The sequence below is a fragment of the Gallus gallus genome, chromosome 2 (genome assembly GCF_016699485.2).
Source record: "Gallus gallus isolate bGalGal1 chromosome 2, bGalGal1.mat.broiler.GRCg7b, whole genome shotgun sequence".
NCBI classification, from domain to species: domain Eukaryota; kingdom Metazoa; phylum Chordata; class Aves; order Galliformes; family Phasianidae; genus Gallus; species Gallus gallus.
The window spans coordinates 84,618,407-84,637,243 of NC_052533.1; the positions used below are offsets into that span (position 1 = coordinate 84,618,407).

At 41.3% G+C, this 18,837-nt stretch overlaps 1 protein-coding gene across 1 annotated transcript in view; it reads right to left on the minus strand.

Annotated features, from left to right (window-relative positions):
• The window catches only part of MOCOS (molybdenum cofactor sulfurase), a 213,093-nt gene extending 204,281 nt beyond the window's left edge, over window positions 1-8,812 (minus strand). The window contains exon 1 of the mRNA XM_419048.8: window positions 8,579-8,812. Within this exon, the coding sequence (XP_419048.5) occupies window positions 8,579-8,690 (112 nt within the window). The 5' untranslated portion in view covers window positions 8,691-8,812. The remainder of the gene's footprint in view (window positions 1-8,578) is intronic.
• Window positions 8,813-18,837: the final 10,025 nt, after the last annotated feature.

Here is an 18,837-nt window from a genome sequence, read left to right on the forward strand (position 1 = left end):
GAAACAAGCAGATATACGTATATTATATAATATTATAGTATATTATGACAGATATAACACAAGTCCAGAGTAAGTTGCTTGGGAAATGAATGGCACTGTTGCTGGTCTGTATATACCATGTGTATATACAAAATTGAATATACATGTGTACACACATGGCGCTGACCATTGCAGGGGGGTTGGACTAGGAAGGGATCTTTGAAAGTCACCAACTCACACAATTCTATGATATGCTTGTATTTCACACAACATTAATACAAAATTCTTTATTCCATATTTTTTTTTAAAGAAAAAAAGGCAACATGTATCATTGCCCATCACTGATACAATCACTTTCACATTACTAAATGCTAGCAACTTCAATGCACTGTGTGTCATGGACATAAAAACGTGGACAACTGTGGGCCTCAGCTTTTTCCTTTAGAAAAAAATCAAAGGACAAACTTTCTGATGACGGTGTAACTTTACCTCACCTATAAATAAGTTTGAAAAGGGGAACAAATAGCAATATTTGGTGTTTAACTTTGCATTAATGAAATTAATTCACACAACATTAACTTAATGAACATTTGTTCAAATCAGCTTCCTGTCATCCTTGCAAATTTTAAAATCAGGACATCATTCTACATATTGTCAGAAGCAAGTTTAATTGTGTAATTGTCCTTCCCCAGTTTACCACGTCACTAAAAGATCACACCCTTGGATCTCTTCCTTCTGAAACAAGACCACAAATGACAAAAATACTGCCCAGTCATGTTCCTTTCTTCTTTAAAAGCACTTAGATCCTGTTGCTCCAGGGGCTAAGCTGAATGAGAACAGAAAGCACATCTTTTTTACTTCCCTTGTAAAAAGCATATTCTCCTGGCTGCTGCAAGAAAGGAGAAGTGAGTCAGTATAATCTTGAAAGCAATGGGGGGAAGTAAAACAGCATGGAAAGAAAGATTTATCTCCCAAAGACCTGCCTTCCAATTTTATATTGGTATTTCACACACCAGTAAAAAGAAACCAATGTTTTCCTGCATGCTTGCCTTACAGCACCTGCCTGCCCAGGGTCACATCCCTGCAGGAGGTGCCTCCAGCCCATCACTTCAATATGGCACGACAGGAGGTGAAGGGCCAGGGAGAACCACTGCAGGGGATCTATCCAGGCTGCCAAGAGTACTTCCAGGAATGTAACAACTTGCCTCATTAGCCAGGAAACTAACAGAGTCTGACTTTTTACTGTGTTGTGGCCTGTCCTTATGCCTCCCTGCTTTACCATGTATGCCCATTTCTCCATAACTCTGACATCCTTTTCCCACACCTTCAGCTCTTGACACCATCTTTTCCCTGATATCTCCATGAACTGCATCTCCTGCTAACAGATGTGACAGAAACTGGTTTGTCACTACGTCCAAACTGTTTGTGTACACAGATCAGTATGCAGACAGGGTAATATTACACCAACCCCAAGCTGACTTATTCACAAAAAGAATCTTCTTCTAGTTCCACTTTTAAGTTTCTCAGCTCTGCAAGGTACTGAAAAACAAACAGGCCAAAGCCACCTTACAAATATTTTATTGTCATAGAAAGCAGAGCATCTGCTCTGAATATTCTTGAGGCTTGGTCCAAGACATCTTATTATAAAAAGCCCAAGATATTTGAGAGCTCAACATCCTACTTCCTAAATATCATCTCTGTGTCAAGCAACCCACTAGCCTCCTCCTCTGGAAATATATTGTGTTGTCTCATCATTTATCAACCTTTCATATCAGTGCTTTTTTACTATACAGCTCTCTTTGCAGTATGGTCCTCCTGAATTCAATAACAGTCTTTTCACATCCAAGTGATGCCTCTGCAGCATCTCTCTGAAACAAAGTATGCAATGAATCAAGCTGATCAACAAAACCTGACCGCTCATCTCTCCATTTGTCTTTTTGTCCTTAGTTTGGGAATACCCTTCAATTCTCAAGAACAGCTCAGATATCAAGATTGCTGCTACAATGGAAATTCCAAGAGCTACACATGCCAGGTTTTGATCTTACATAAGAATTCCAGTATAATTAATATGTGCAGAGAGACAGGAACACATCATATCTGTTCAAAAATGTAGAAACACTGATTAATATTTAATTTCATCATTAAAAATCAAAAGAAAAATTGATAATCAAAACAACAACAACACGTACCATAGCATGGAAATATAAAGAAATATGAAGTGAAGAAATCAATACAGATCTCAAGTACAGCAGCAACATCATAACAAGAGAGAAAGACAAACAGGAGAGCACACGAAGGCAATGGAAGGAAGAATGAAACACTGATATGGGATTTTGTAGGAAAAAGATTTCCAGTTTTTGAGTAAGAGATATGAGAGCATCTTCTGCTTTACTAAAGCAAACATTGGCCCATTTTAATACTTTCATACACTAATATACATCTTGTACAGGCATTAATTTTAGAGATAAGGTTATCTTTTAATTAGAAGTGCAAAGTTTTTTAAATTGCTGTCTGATACCCTGCGGCATCTATGGACTTCCATCAAGTATCTTTCCAAATCTATTTTTATTTAAATCTCCACATGTATAGTTAAATATCTAATGTTCACATAAATTTATTCCCCACTGCAAAGAATCTAGTCCCAGCTGATCAACTAAGCAGTTCTGAAATGCATATCAGTATTCTCAGTTCACATCAATTGCACCAGGTTAGTACTAACTTGGTTTATAGGATTTGGTACTTGGCTTCTTCCACAAGACTTCTGTATTCCCAATGAGGCTTAGAGTTTTAAAAACATTGTGCTATGAGGTATAGGCAATTATGGACCCAGCATAATAGTGTAGTGGACGCTTTTTATGGGTATTAAAGTTTCAAATCTGAAGACTGAATTACATCTATTACTTGGTGTAATACAATTCAAGAAAGAGAAGATATTACCTGAATAATTGTGGGAATTTTTTTCCTCTCTTCAATTAAAAATCTATTCAGAATAGAAGTATGATAATGATAATATCATCAGCCACTATTCACTAAGAGCTGTGTCCTTCATGAAGAGCAAGAGATCACCCAGTGCTGCGTGATCAACTGAAGCATCAATTCTGCACAGAGCACACCACTGACAGCCTATGAATCCTGACAGCCAAGATAAAGAATTCCTCAGCAGTACGTCCTGCTTGTAACCAGAGGAAAAAAATAAAAAATAAAACATCAGGAACGGATTCACTGGTGTTGAAGCTAAGTCCACTTCATGTTCCACGTTCGGTCCTTCTTCAATATCAGTATTATAGATAACAGTATATGTAGATAACTCCTGCTTACTAAGAACTGCAGAATATCCCGAGCTGCAAGGGACCCACGAGAATCATTCCATCCAATTCCCAGCTCTTCGCAGGACCAACCAACCAATAAATAAATAAATCAGACCATATGACTGAGAGCACTGTCCAAATGCTACTTACATGCTGGCAAGCTCGAAATCTTGAAACCAAGAGGAAGTATTAGAAGTTTACATTAGCATCTATATTGCTTTTCACAACGCAATCATCACATAGTTGTGCAGTTGCACTACACGTATCACAGCTCCTATTTACAATGCCATCTGCACCTACTAAATCCATCATTCCTCAATGTCTTCTAGTGTTTCAAACTGTCCACTAGCAGCATCCCTCAATAAATAACACCTCTTGCTTTATTTTCCTACAAACAATGAATGTGTTCCACAAAAAAATCAAATCACTCCATGTCAAAGGGGCTGCAGAGATATCCAGGCAGAATACGTGAACAGCCAGGGATCTCACAGCCACCAAGGAGCACACAAACAGTACTTGCATAGCAAGCAGGAAGACTTGCTTCCAGCTTTTCAATAATAGGTCTCACTAGTCACTTCTCCTCTCCCTAAGAGCCAGTTCTGAACATCTGCAAAGATGCAAAGGTTTTCTTATGTCTTGATCAAGTCACTCTACATGCTTAAAAACCTTCTACAAAAGCTAGTTTTTAGAGAGAACCTTTGGGATGCTTCCTGTACCTGTCTCAGGGCTTACTACCTATAGCTAATGTAACAATTCCAAATCCACTTTACTGAAGTTCTGTATCTTGCATCTTCATCACGTTTTACTGCTATCCATCTGCAATTTACTCAAAGCAAGAGGTGCTGGATATTTGCACTGTTAATGCAGCCTGAGGGGAAAATCAGCTTTTCCTCTTTCTTGCTTGAGACCAGAGCACTGTTGACAAAAAGCTGAAAAGTAATGCATTGCCATACTTCACAGAACACAATGTTGTTGGTCTTTCTGTTTTTGAAAAGGATTGTATCATTTCTAAACAAGACTTAGCATCCCAAGTGTGGGTAGCAAGGTTATAATGAGAAGAGTTTAGTGGAAATTTTCTTTCGGAAGTCTGTTTGTTGTTTTTCTTCCCCTCACCTTCTACTACCACAAGGAGAGGTTTTGAAGATCTCTTCTCTGTTCAAAATGAACAAGAAATGAGGCAACTCAGAGAGAGACTTATTCTCTAGCACAACTAGCAGCTCTTTCAGTCACCCAATGAGACAACAAAAGTAGTCTCATCCTTCCCCTAGAAGTTGTTTTCATTTTCATTGGGCAGGAGAGGTAAGCACTAGATTAACATCCACCAATCTCAGCACACAGGTGAAGTCCTTTTACCTTTGCAATCTCTCCCATATCCGTAGCTGCATAGATTAATGCTGACCAGTGATAGGTGCCAGGGCTTCAAGGGACTCATAGCTAAGTACTGTACATGATCATAAAATGCCACATGCCTTGCTTGTGGTTTAAGCACAACCGCTGCCCTTGGAAACAATGAGTCAAACTTACTCATCACCAAATTAGTTTTTAAAATGACATGATGAGACTTGACTATTGCTAACTGATACTCAAAAAAGTTTTCATTGAATGCATGCAGTCTTCACCAGGCAAGCAAGAAACAACAGACTCATTCATAGGTAGAAAATATTAGCAATCAGTAACTGAGCAGAACAAATACAAGTAGAAGTGGAAGACAGCTACCAGAGCTGGTATTCTCTTTAAAAAAAATATAATCAGGTTACAAAGATTTCTTCTAAGAATTATATAAACAAAGACTCACAAAACAACTAACCAACCTCGGACATAAAGCTGTTGGAAATACTGGTTTGACAAGGCAACAACATTCCCATGCCAGTGAAGAAACTAAGGTGACACCCATATCTGCAATCAGATCAACACCTGAGCCTAGTTCTTCAAGCTCACAACACACTCATCTGTATTGCTTCTGTTGGCTATCAACAAAATTACTCTCATCTGAAACACCAGAATGCATTCCCCATTTCTTAAACTCAGCCAAAACTCCAGGTTATCCCACACAACAGAACAAATATGCTCTTCTGTTCTCAGAGGACAAAGCTGACCTTTCCTAACAGATCCACTGAGAACTAACTGAAATGCACTCAGAAAGCATGTTAAGCCTATTCTCTACTTACAGGAAAAGTATCAGTGCAAATAATTGCCAGTAATATGAGTAAAAGGTATTATTTTTGTGTAAGGTCAAGTACACAACTATTTCTTAACTGAAGAACAGAACAAGCTCTTGCATCAGTGACCGGTTCATGACATATTTGAGTTTCAAGGAAACAAAGGCCAATTTGCTATTCAAAGCTTACTTTGCCCTTTGTTTTCAAACATGCAAGCTACATTTCTACTTTTTTGTTTTAGTATGTGTGCTTATATACAACTAACATGAGATTAATAGGGCATTATTTCTGGACAACTGACATTTAATGTGGCAGTGCATTTAACATTAAAGGTGACAGTGTGTTTTAGTTCAAATAAGGAGTTGGCAGCCCTTGAAGAATACATGACAACTAATACACTATGTTTTTTTATTTGGGGGCTATAAGTTGCTTATCATTCTTGGAAAGCTCCCACTGAAGTGGTCACTATTATCTTTGAGGAGAATACTGGCACACAACTAAAACTAGAAAGGTATCTTGGGACTAAATGCTGAATCACAAATCACGTCAGCTTTTTTCTTCTTTGAAAACATGATATAAACTGAAGCTGCTATTTCCTTTGCTATGATAAAAATCACAGAAGCATATTTATTCCCATTACTTAACAACAGAACCTACAAACTCCTGCTGATTTCTTTATCCATTTCTAAAGCACAATTTACACTGCAGATAAGGGTATGCTCTTCACAAGATTAAAGCCAAGGTCACGTACTGCACGCACACTGCTGCCTGTAAAACAGGGATCAGTTTCACAGACTCCACGTATATTTTTAGAAGAGGCTGCTTGAGCCCTCGGCTAACTGCCCTTCAATTATAAACGCGAAGATAAACCTTGGCTTAAAAGGTAACATTTAAGGCTTCTGTAGCAAAACAGACAGACATAGCCCTGCTGATTCAAGTAGTTTCTTTCATCCCTTCAGACACTGAATGGAAAAACCCAACATGCTTCATAAGAGCCTTCTGATACAGTCAAGAGCAGACCTCCCACAGACTTTGGTAACATCACAAGTGGACCACCTCTGAAAGAAAAGCCTGGTTTCACTCTAAGTCCAGCAGCTGGTGTCCTTGCACACATATACTGTACTTTACCCTGGACAAACTCTTGGGCAACTGTTCATACTAGAGCTACAACAGAGGCATTAGCACCATAAAGTCAATGCTGTATCACAAAAGAAAGGTTTTTGCCTTCCCCAGAAAGCACCATTTGCACGAGAAGTCCTCAGTGAACATCACCAAATGTCAGCAATTGCAAAAATATGAATACGCTGACATGTATGAGGCCTTATTGCTATGTGCTGTCCATAAATCGCTAGCACTTCGAATACAGAGCTTTGGGTTTAATTCACAGCCATCTAGACAAGGACTCCAAAATTTCTGTTCACATAAGTCAGCAGCAGAATCAGGATTATTATATATCTTTAACGATGGAACAATTGTTGAGACACGTCCCAAACAAACGATGCAAGATACTGCTATTGACTACTTAAAACCAGAACCTGGTTGATTATGCTCTTTACCAGGAGGGATTAACTGCATGGAGGTGTTGCAGTTTGGTAGGCATCCAGCAAAGATCAATACACAGAGCAGATAAAAGGGTCCTTTGACAGTCAGCATTTGTACAGTCAGGAGTTACCCATAAAGCTGACCCGAAACCAGCAATGACCCAAGACTCCTGCCTCATCTCCTTCACGTTCTGGCAGGTCACTGAAAATGAAGGCAGCTAAGTGCTTGAAACAACCATTAATTTCTTGTGTGTCACCCCTATACACACTACTACTGCTGCTAATCTGTATATCAGCCAACTCCACCTTATTTCAGCACAGCAACAGAGATCTAGAGCTTCAAAAGCTATTTGGTAGCATCCACAGCAAGGTGCTAAGACCTTTAGCGAACCCAACTCATCAGCTCTGGACAGACAGACACATAAGACAGGGGAAATCTAACCTTACATGTTACTGCCATTTCCTAACAACACAAGTTCTTGACTACAGGAGAAATGACCCCACTTTTAACTCAGAATTACCAGGTAGGACAACATATATATTGATAGCCATCAGTTAAAGACACTAATGCTCTTCATTGACAAAAGGAGCTTCCAAGACGAATGGACAACTTATGAACAAAACATTACAATCTTTAAAAATATATATTAAAAAAAGCTCCAAAAATAGTATTTAGAATAAAAACAGACATTTTAAAATTCTACAAATGGTAAAAGGAACTTTAGAAAGCAGCATGACTGAAGTACAGCTTGGTAGACTACATTAGCTAAAACATTTCCAAACAAAGGTAAATATGCTCCAAGTGCTTTGCCTTTGCAGTGACCTCTAGCTGGGCACCAGGCACATCCAGCAGGCACCACTCAGCAGCAGCTATGCTTCATCTCAAAAACAGGGAGTCTCACGAGAAACAAGACTGACTTTCAGGAGTTCTGATGAGCCATCTGTTTAAATGTCTAAGCAACACCTCGCTTATCTTACAGAATCCTGGCCTGAATTTACCATCAAGTTTCTTGTCATCCAGCCTTCTCTGATGCAGCTAGCATTGCTGATATTTGAAATCAGCTTATAGACCCCTAGCTAACAGTGAAGTTCTTCGGGTTGCTGCTAAAATTTAGCTTTTTCCACATTCTCCTGGAGCGTGCAATACCTGTGCTCAGATTCTATCACAAGGGCTCCTAAATAAACAATAGTTGGAAACCCTTCCCAGTAAGGCCAGCCTAAGTGTCAGGTCCAGGATGCCCACATTGATGTTATTTACCCCTCTTTTTTTTTTTTCCTTAGGTTTTTTGAAATGTTAAGATCTTGAGCATCAACACCTTTCCTTACGTGAGGTATTTTAGCAGATTCATTACGCCTGACTTGAAGTAACAGGTGCATGCACACACGGGTATCTGCAAGGGGAGAGATGCATAACCCGCAAAAATCATTTACAGAGACCCTTCAGCTGCAAACCGTTCCCAGATGGGATGGGACTGTTTTACCGTCTGAACTCACATTCGCTCTTAAAAAAAAAAAAAACACTTCTCATTTCAAACCTCCCGCTCCACCCCTGTCCCCGCCTCACGCCGCCGCAGCGCCCCGCCCTCGGTACCTCGGAGCCGGGGGAACTCGCGCTCCCGTAGGCCGCGCAGCTCTCCTCCGTAGCCATAGCCGGCGGGGCAGCTGCCCTGGAAGGCCCGGAATGAGAGTAGCTCCTCGGCCATGCCGCGGGCTGAGGCGGAGAAGAGCGAGGAGGACGCAACACAGCGTTCAACTTAGCCCGGACGGCCGAGTCGAGCCGCCCGGCCTCTCTCGGTCCCGTGCTGCGCCCAGGCCGGCTCCTCCCGCCGCCCGCCCCCGCGGGGCAGCACCCGGGCCCGGGCCCGCCTGACCGGGCTTGGAGCCCCGTACCCCGCAGTGCCAACGCCTCCGCGGGGCAGGTGTTGCCCGGAGCGGCGCGGCAGAGCTCACCAGTGAGCCTGCTTGCTCCCTGTTCCTGAACACACAACTTTAAGTAGAGCCAAAGCGTCCCGAAGCACGAGGGCACCAGGCTTGGGTACTTGGCAACAAGCATCCCTCTTCTCAAGTGCATGCTGTTTCAAGTCGGGATAACCTCAGTTAGCTCATGGAAACCTCTTTTCCTTAACGTCAATATCTCTCCTTTTTTTTTTTTTTCCCCTCCCCCCTTATCTCCCTCCCTCCTCCAATATTTCTTTGGCTGCTGCTGAACAGCACAAGGCTCATGCCTCATGCTTGAAATCTGGTAACTGCTCCATCCTGCTGGACTGGCAGACACCTTATGCTCAGTGTATGGGACCTTGACCGGCCAAAAGCAGCAGCATGGAATTGGCTATCAAAGAACTGCAGCCATTTGTCTAAAAGCCTTTGCTTTGTAGAATAAACGAGGGCCATAGACACACTGACTTCTGGCTATGACAATTTTTATTTCCCATTTTCCCAAAAATAAAAAGTAAAGTTAAAAATAAAGATAAAGCTTTCCCACCATCAAATGGATTTCCCAATCCATTTAACAACAGATTTTCTACTCATAGCTCTGGAGAGCACCCCTCAATCTGCAGAGAGTTAAATGCCCCCCCCCCCCTCCCCCCCCCACCCAGCACAGTTCTAAAATAGCAATCTACTTGTTAGAGTGGATCTGCATCAGGCTTCTGGTAAGACACTCTTTACTGGAAATGCTATCAAGCAATCATCAGTGAAATAGGAAACAGCAGAGAACAAAGTTCAGTCCAAATAGCACTGTAAAGATTTTCACTTATGGAAAGACACAGAATAAAAGCCACAGAGAAAATTAAAAAGTAAGCCAGATGTGAAATACTGTGCTAATATACTCCCTACTTTATATATTAGGAGATTTTGTCCAGTTTAAGAACACAGGCCTGGCTCTCTGAAGAGCATCTTTGTAACATTAGAAGTAGGTTCGTCCTTGACTATTTATGGATATGGTAGGTATATCAACACAGGCTGCCTCTCATTTCCAGATGGCTTTTTTCAGGACCTTGTCTGGGTATTATGATGTTCATACCATCACCAACACTGTAACTCCACATGTTACAAAGTTATCTTTTTTTAGATGCCAAAACCAGAAGAAAAACAAGAGCACAGTCACATTATCTTCAAAGTCAACTGTTTCACTCTGGTGTGATACATCAACACAGAATAAGAATGTTTCCCTTTAGAAAATGATACACTACACCGAACGTATTATGTGAACATTTTAAGTGTCCCAAGTTACACAAATTCCTTTGCTCCGAGGCCTGCATATTAGGCTGCCTAAAATTCCAGACTCACCAAATTTAATGTGGACAAAACCAGCACCTCACAGCTAGTACTTCTGCCTTCAGCACACTCAAATTTTTAGCCTCAGTTTTAATGCAGTGAAGGCCCTGCAGAGAAAGAAAAGGGCCTTTCTTCCTTCTGTTTGTAACTAGTTCCTAAACTAGCTTGCCAGTTTACTTCTATGAGGAAAGCGTCACAAGAATCAGGAGCTGGATAGAGGAGAGAAACCTTAGCTAGTTCGCCCACTGAAGGAAAAGTGGGCACTTCTCAGTCCTCAGATCACCGTATCTCTGTCTGAAAGGCATTAGGCAACCCACACATGTGAGGCTTTAGCATGGGCACAAGGCATGCTACTCCCTTCTGGTACGTGTAACAGAGTGGGAGCTGGAGTACAAGTGTACAAACCCACGTGAAGCCAGGTTTTATTTCTCCTACAGTTCACAGAATTTTAAAATACATTCAGAAAAACAATCAAGACAATTCTTGTCAAAGCAGTAGCACAAGAAACGGAGGAGGAAGGAAATGCAAGAACCCCAATGTGACTTCTTCACTGTAATTAACAGTTTAGCTTAAAAACAGGTGCATTCAGAAAACTGTAGGAGCTGCACACAAATCTGAAAATTCTCTTTGGGGGGAAAAAAAGGGGGGGGGGGGGTCTGTTTCATGTTTTTCACATGGAAAATGGGGTTCAGCTGCTACTAACAGGCTGCTGATTATCTTCTGATACTACATCAGGAACAGCTTCACATTATCTGTCCATACAGAGAAGTTCTGCCAGCACACTCATCTGAAAGCTTGCTTAATACCCCATGGACACCACCTGAGACCGAGTCTGCAGCTCTCAAACACATGCTTAGTCCTATCATAACTTTGTCATAAGACATATTCAGTGCCATTCTCAGTGAGCACAATGGTCTCACAGAGAAATGTAGCACTCTTGGGATTAGTGAGGGACCAAATCTGGAAACCTGAAGCACAAATCAATTTCTTTTGGAGAGAAAAATACAACCTGAGTCTTCCTCCTTTAATAGTTCTTAAAGATACACTTAGAATGTATAACATATATCCAAAATACATTTATTTTTGGCCTAACTGATGACTTCACAAAACCTAGTTACTGAATTAATTCTACCTTACTCATTTCCTTCCAAGGGAACAAAACACCTCTGCTGAAAAAGAACTGTTGCTATCAAGTAGAAGAATATTTTTAGCTTGCACCCTGACATTATTTTTAAACCTGAAGTCTGCACAAAATACTTTTATATATATATTTTTAATTTAAATGTTGCAATTTACAAGGGTCAGTGCCATTCCTACGACTTTTTTTATTCTAAGTATGTGTAGAAAATACCTGCCATGGATTTTCCCTCATATTACTAGCTTTCTGTTATCAATTCGAGTGATTTATTTTTACTGATTGCCATGTATTGTTTCCTCATCACTTCCATACATTATGTCAAACAATCACATTCACTTCCTTATCAAACCAAGACTTGTTTTCCCCACCAGAATAGTCCTTTTTCTTGAGGATGAAACTTTCTGATCTGAAAATAAATTCATCTGAAGGACCTAATTTCCATTCACGCTTTTGTATAAAGACATGGCTTCACAATCTTTTTCTTCTCGGTTTTGGAAAATTGTCCTCTTGGAAGCACTGCATGCCTAGAGAATTACTAATAGAAAATGCAAACAGAGCATTCCCAATGTTGAGTGTATTGTGGCAATGATCTCTGATCCCATGGGAGCTACTGGTTACTAGTGCAGTGCTACCAAAATCCCATCTTGTAAATCTAACACAATCTTCAACCTCCATAAGGGCCACCATAGAACTTCTAAGTGACAAAAGTTAAAGTTAGCCAGTGTCCATAGGATAACTTTAATCACAACAATACATAACTTAGAAGAACTACTCGAGTCTTACTGTTGGATCCATTTCTGAAGCGCGCACCAGATGGTATTTCCACATGCATTTTCCATTTGCCCCAGTCATATCCATAGTTAGAGTAATTTTTCCTCTTCTCCGGTTACCAAGTGTAATGCTATAATGGGATGATAACAGCAGGGTGGCAAAGTCTTTGGCTACAGCAAGTGAGAACAAGTCCAAATGCAGCAGCCACAGATACAGAAATGAAGGAAAAGTGCTGCTTGCCTTTGGAAGGCCTCAGGTAGGCAGAAATCTCCAGCAAGAGATACCCTCACCACCACTACCAACCATTAAATAAGGTCTAGGAAGGGGTGGATCCTGGATCCATTGCTTGCAACTTGCACAGTTGGCCCTGCCTTCCCACCTCTTGCCTATGTGTGTACTTAGACTTTTTCAAGTTGTCTCCTAATGAAGGCTCAGAAGCAGTAACGGAACAATTAAACTTGCTCATCCCAAATTGTAGCAGAATGAGATAATGCTTTAAGGTAAGCTAGCTAGTACGTGTCTTGATTCATAAATGTCAAGTATGATACTGCCATTCCTTAGGAGATGGTAAAAAAAAAATATGGAAATGGTTTCTTTAGTCACTTCAGTGCACTCTGACAATGCTTTGGTCCTCTCTAGCAAGCCCTGTAAGAAGTCAGTAATAGTAGCCTCCACACAAACACTTTGCAAACAACACAGAAGATTACATGCTTATCTATAAACAGTCTTCACTGACTTCTTGCCACTTTATAGAAAAGCAATGGGACTCCAGTATTGGATCTTCGCAGTCTATTTCCATGCAAATAGTAAACCATCATCATAGTGCCACTGTATGACAGAATATGACAGGAGAGCATAGAAATAGGAATGCGCTCATTGGAAGGACAAAAGAATATAGACACAGGATGGAACAAGGGAAATTCCAACTGGAGATAGGTAAATAATTTTCTGTGAGAGAGAACACTGGAGCACAGTGTTCAGAGGGCCTGTGGAACTTCCATCCTTAGGGAAATTCAGAGCCTGCAACTACACAGCCCTGAGCAGCATGCTCCCAGTGTGCTTCCCTAATAATTAATTCCAATGATCAGCAAAATATTTCTAAATAATTAATGTTTGGCTGTTAGCATCAACTCTCAGATAGCTTGGCAAGCAACAAAAGCTTGTCCTAAGGCAGGAGCATAGATTGCACAACCTTTTCCTGTCCCCTACAGCACATTTTCTGACTACATTTCTAATAAGCCGTACCCCTATAGAAGCCAATAGTACAATGCTTAACACATGCGGGATCTCTACTGGTTGCAACTATGCAGAAAACATATTCCTGGTAAAAGAAAAACTAAGACCTTAAACAAGCCAGAATAACTGAGGCTGAAAGGTACCTTTAGAGATCACCTAGTTCAACTCGTTCCCTGGCCCACTAATTTGTTCTTACTTCCACTATGCCACTGATTTCCAGTAGCAGTCATCTTTCACAGCAGTGACGCCAATTGACACTACCACACACACACAGAAAAAAAATTACACATTGCATTAAGTCCACACACCATGAACTTTCATTTCCAAGCCCTGTTACCTCTTGCTTGCTTTACCACTGTGAACTACCCCAAGGCACGTTCTACAGTCTTCTCTCTTCAATGAAGAAAAACAATAAGGTATAACAGGATGGAAAGTGTAGCAACAACAGCAGAGCAGCAAGATCCCAAGCTGGAGCAAGTAAGAATTTGCTCAAATGCAGCAACCACAGAAACAAAGAAAAGGCCTAAGATATACAGGGATCTCCACCAAGATACCCTTGCCTCCACTGCGAACCCTTAAATGAGGTCTGGGAAGGGGTGGATCCTGGCTCCACCCTTTCCTGTCACTCAGGTGCATTTCGTGCACCTGAGCTCCTCTAGGTTGGCCCTGCCTTCCCACCAGGTGCTCAATCACTGTTTCAAGCTGTGACTTGCACTTCTACTACACAAGGGTAATATAAAAATCATAAAATCCTTAATAGTTAGAAGGAACTTTTAAAGGCTATCTAATGTGACTACTGTGTAATGAACATGCACATCTACAGCTAAACTAGCATACTCAGAGCCTGGTTCAGCCTAGCCTTGAGCATCACCAGGGACAGGGCAACCTGTTCCTCGCTACCCTCCCAGTAAAAGACTTTTTTCTTGTATCCAAACTAAATCATCTCCCCTCCTTAAGTTTGAAACCATTTCCCTTTGTCCTACCACCATAAACTCTGCAAAATAATCTGTCCTCTTCTTTTCTTTTTAATCTTTTAAATACTAAAAGGCCACTATCAGGTTTCCCTGGAGTTTTCTCTTCTGCAGGCTGAACAGTCAAAGCTCTTTCAGTGTACCCTCATAGTACAGGTTCTCTATTGTAAAGGAACAACAGAGGAATGTAGTTGTCTCTGACCGCTTTTAGGATAACCCCATAAAGGTATTAGTCACAAGCCAGTAATAGGAAAGGATTAGCTTACCCCCATTCTAAAGATAAGGAGTTGCTTGAAAACTCCCAGAAGAAAGTAACTTCCAAGTAGAGATATTTCCCTCCTGGCTACCATCCTTTAAATGAGGTTAACACAGGTGAATTACTTGCAACTGTGCTCTCGGGGCTGGCCAAAACTTTTCACCAGGTGCTCAATCACTGATTCAGGTCCTGACCTAATTGTTCTTATACACATCCCTATGATCATTTTTGTGTCCCTCCTCTGGATGTACTCCAACAGGTCTTTGTTTCTCCTGCACTGAGGACTCCACAGCTGGATGTGGTACTCTAGGTGAGGCCTCAGCACAGAGCAAAGGGGCAGGATCATTTCCCTCAAACTGCTGACCATACTTCTTTTGATGCAGCCAGGGTACATTTGGCTTTCTGGGCTGTGAGGGCACTTGCTGGTTCATGTTCAGTTTCCCAGCCACCAGTGCCCCCAAGTCCTTTTTGACAGGGCTGTGCTCAGTCCTTTCATCTCCCAGCTTGTATTGGCAGCGGGGGTTGCCTTGATCCAGGTCCAAGACTATATACTTGTTGAACCTCATGAGGTTCTTCTGGGACTGCTGCTCAAGCCTGTCTAGATCCTTCTGGTTGGCATCCTGTCCCTTAAGTGTGTTGACCACGCCACACGTGTGAACACATGGATGTTCAGGTTCCTCAGGTCAACACACACCTGATATTCGCCCACAGTCAGATGGATGTTGCTTCCCCAGTCCCCTCCTTCTGAAGCAATTGTTTGAGGGCTGCCTGACAAGCAGTTATCAGAGAAGACCAAGGCAAAAAGTTGTTGAGTAACTCAGCCTTCTCCTTGTCTGTTGTTAATGGTTTGCCTGTGTCACTCATTTGGGGGGGTACAACCTCTTGGACTTTCCTTTTTTGACTGAACTACCCATGGAAGTTTTTCTTGTTCTTCTTGGCACCTCTTGCCAAGAGCAGTTCCACTTGGGCCTTGGCTTTCCTTACCCCATCCCTACATAGACTATCAGCTTCCTTACACTCTTTCCACAGTACCTGTCCCTGTTTCTACTGCCTGCATTTTCTTCTTGATTTTCAGTTTGACCAGCAGGTTCTGGTTCAGCTTCGCCAGTCTTTTGCCTTCCTTTCCTGACATGCTACACCTGGGGATGGAGAACTCTTGCACCCTGAGAATAGCTCCCTTAAAGATCTGCCGGCTCAGTTCCACATCCTTGCCCATGAGGACAGTTTCCCAGCGTGTTTTGTTGATTAACTCCACGAAGAGCTGGAAGTTAGCTTTCCTAAAATTTAGCATCCTAATTTTACTCTTTGCCTGTCTCATATCCCCCAGGAGTGTGAACTCCACCACAGCATGGTCACTGCAGCACAAGCAGCCTCCAATCCTGACATCACCAATTTGCACTGGTGAGCAACAGGTGCAGTACTGCATGCCCCCGGAACCACCTTTTGCTTGACTCAGTAAGTTATTTTCAATGCATTCTAGGAGCCTCCTGGATTGCCTACAGCTTGCCATGCAAACTACATAGACTAATACTGTAGAAAGCCACGAGCGTGGGCTTTGTTTCTGCTGCTGGTCTAGCATATGAAAAGGAGAGGTTTATTGAAGGTCATTATATTAAATGGGTAAGTAATTTAGAATTATATAACGTGGAGATATAGAATATTAAGAACCAGTCTAATGCAGTGTATATGAACAGAACAAGAAAGGTCCCGGGATGGAGAGGTTTTGCTCTAGGGAAGAAATTTTGCTGTCAGACAGCTAGACCCTGTTTTACTTCTCAGCTGACATCAGAAGCATTGGTGAAAATGAAGGTTTCAGCCATTAAATGATTGCACAGAGCATGGCACGGGCACAGCCTTTTTTAAGAAAGACATTATGAGCTTATTGCAATCCAAATCACACTTGCTGCAAATACCCCTTCTTATTTGCTCATTATTCACAAAATGAATTTTCACCTCGTTGTATTCCTTTTTGTATCTTGTCATAGAATAATGAAATAAGAACTATTTTGCTCATTATGAAGACATCCTGATGTCTGTACATAATTCTCCAGTCTGTGATTAGTTAACTGATTGATCTGAAAAATGTGTACCGGAAACTGTATGCAATTGCTTACTGACAGTAAACTGTTACTCACTGCTATCAGGAAAACTTGAATATATCTAACCCATCACATGGTTACAATTAGATACAAGAAACCTGTTTCTCCTACGGCTCTTTGAGCCCAGAAGATATAGAAAGCTGCTGAAGCATATATGGCAAATATCAGGATTCCAACTTCTAGTTTATTCTGTTGCTGTAGCACATTTAAGCAAACAAACCAAAACAAACAAACAAACAAAAAACCAAGAACTCCACAGTGATTAGAATTACATAGAAGGAAAAAAAAAAGGTTATTTTTTCACTGACATCTGATATTCTGTTCCTTAAATGGATTGTTGTCATTAGTAATAAAAACAATCATATTTCTTCTCAGGATTAAGGCTGATTATTGTGAAATGCTTAGACTGTTTGTCAGCAGCAATCTTTCATTTAAAAAAAAAAAAATTCCTTAAGGTCCTTTACATGGACAAACCCCCAGCAATCATACTCAAGTTGTAGCAGAAGCAAGCACAAAAATACAGTTTTGGTGGAAGTGAACAGAGGAGATTCTCTAATACCCCAGCAGGATATGGAGGCAAAGACGCAGCTCTGGCAGAGTTGTAGCCCTATAAACCTCTACACCCTCAAGCTGCTTTTGATTGATCACAAATAATAAATCACAGCTATGGTGAGATTGGCATAGTTGCACAGCTGCCATGTTGTACCCCATTTCCACACTCCTGTTCAGTAGGGTGTTTTAAATTACAACCTCTGGGACGAAAGCTCTCTTTTGCTACTTTTAGTGAATGTGTGTGCCCCTGCCCCAAGGCAAACCCTGGCCCCACTTTAGCAGGGTCAGCTAGCAGGCAGTGAGCATTAAGTGGGCTTAGGCCATGAGTGTCCAACCTTATGGCTTGCCTGGGCTGCAATGAGTGAAAAGTAATTGTCTTGGGCTGCATCTACGTTGGCCTCCTGTTTATTTCTATGAAAGCTATAACTGAGAAAATGAGCACAGTAACTCAAATAGAGCAAATTCTCAGCTACAAAATACTATTTTTCAACATAGGCACTACCATTAGCTCTGCATTTTCACCAGCGATGAACAAGAGCCTGCATAATGTGCTTGTCAAAATCAGCACCGGTGGAAATGACCAACTGTCGCTGTTGCCGCTGCTGAAATGCACCACCCACCACCTCACTGTGCTCAGATCCACTGTTTGGTTGCTAGGAATGTTCAGCAAGTATCAACAAATGCCAAGGGGTACAATTGTTAAAATTTTTATTAAAACATTAAAACAAAAAAAGAAAGCAACAAACCCATAAAGCTAGTAGGATATGTGGTCTTGCTTTTGTGAAACTAACACACCAGTCTGGTTCAATGGCAGTGGCTGCAATTCTTAGTGAGGTCTCAAGGTGTTTGCCAGAGATTTTTGATAAAATTTTACTCGTCTTGTTCGGAAATGTGCACACTGACAAAAAAACAATGACATGAATAAGGCGTGACTGTGAAGCAAGTGATATTTTTCTCTGGTAAGATAGGGCTTATAAAAGTCCAGTAAAGACACACAATCAGATTTTGAGCTGAACATCTGATTGCAACTCAATACATTCCATTTGAAAATTCACAGGCAATTTATTTATGTTAACTGAAAATAGAATTGCAAAGATACCAGGAAATTGGTGATTTTTTCAGCAATCTTGAAACCCATTCTCAAACTCCTGTATCACGATGGAAAGCACAGCTGCATATTTTTCTCCATTCACGGGCCAGTGTGTGAAAAGGCATACAATAATTTTCCATAACTTGACCTGGCACTGCACCCTCCCTGTGTTCTGGTTTCAGCCCAGATAGGGTTACTAGCACACTGCCAGTTTGGCTCAGCAGGGGGGAGCTGCTGCCTTCCTAGTGTGGGGCAGGGGCCAGGCTGCACTGCAGCCCTTGGCCTGCAGGTTGGACATGCCTGGTTTAGGCCATAAGCACTGAGACTCAGAGGAAGTATTCAATTCCTGCAAGTGTTGCTATAAAACTTTATATTCAAAAGGTTTAACAGTTATTAGAATATGATTTATTGCAAAAGCATGGCAGAACTTTCTGTTGCTAAGTAGAATCCAGAAGTTCAAA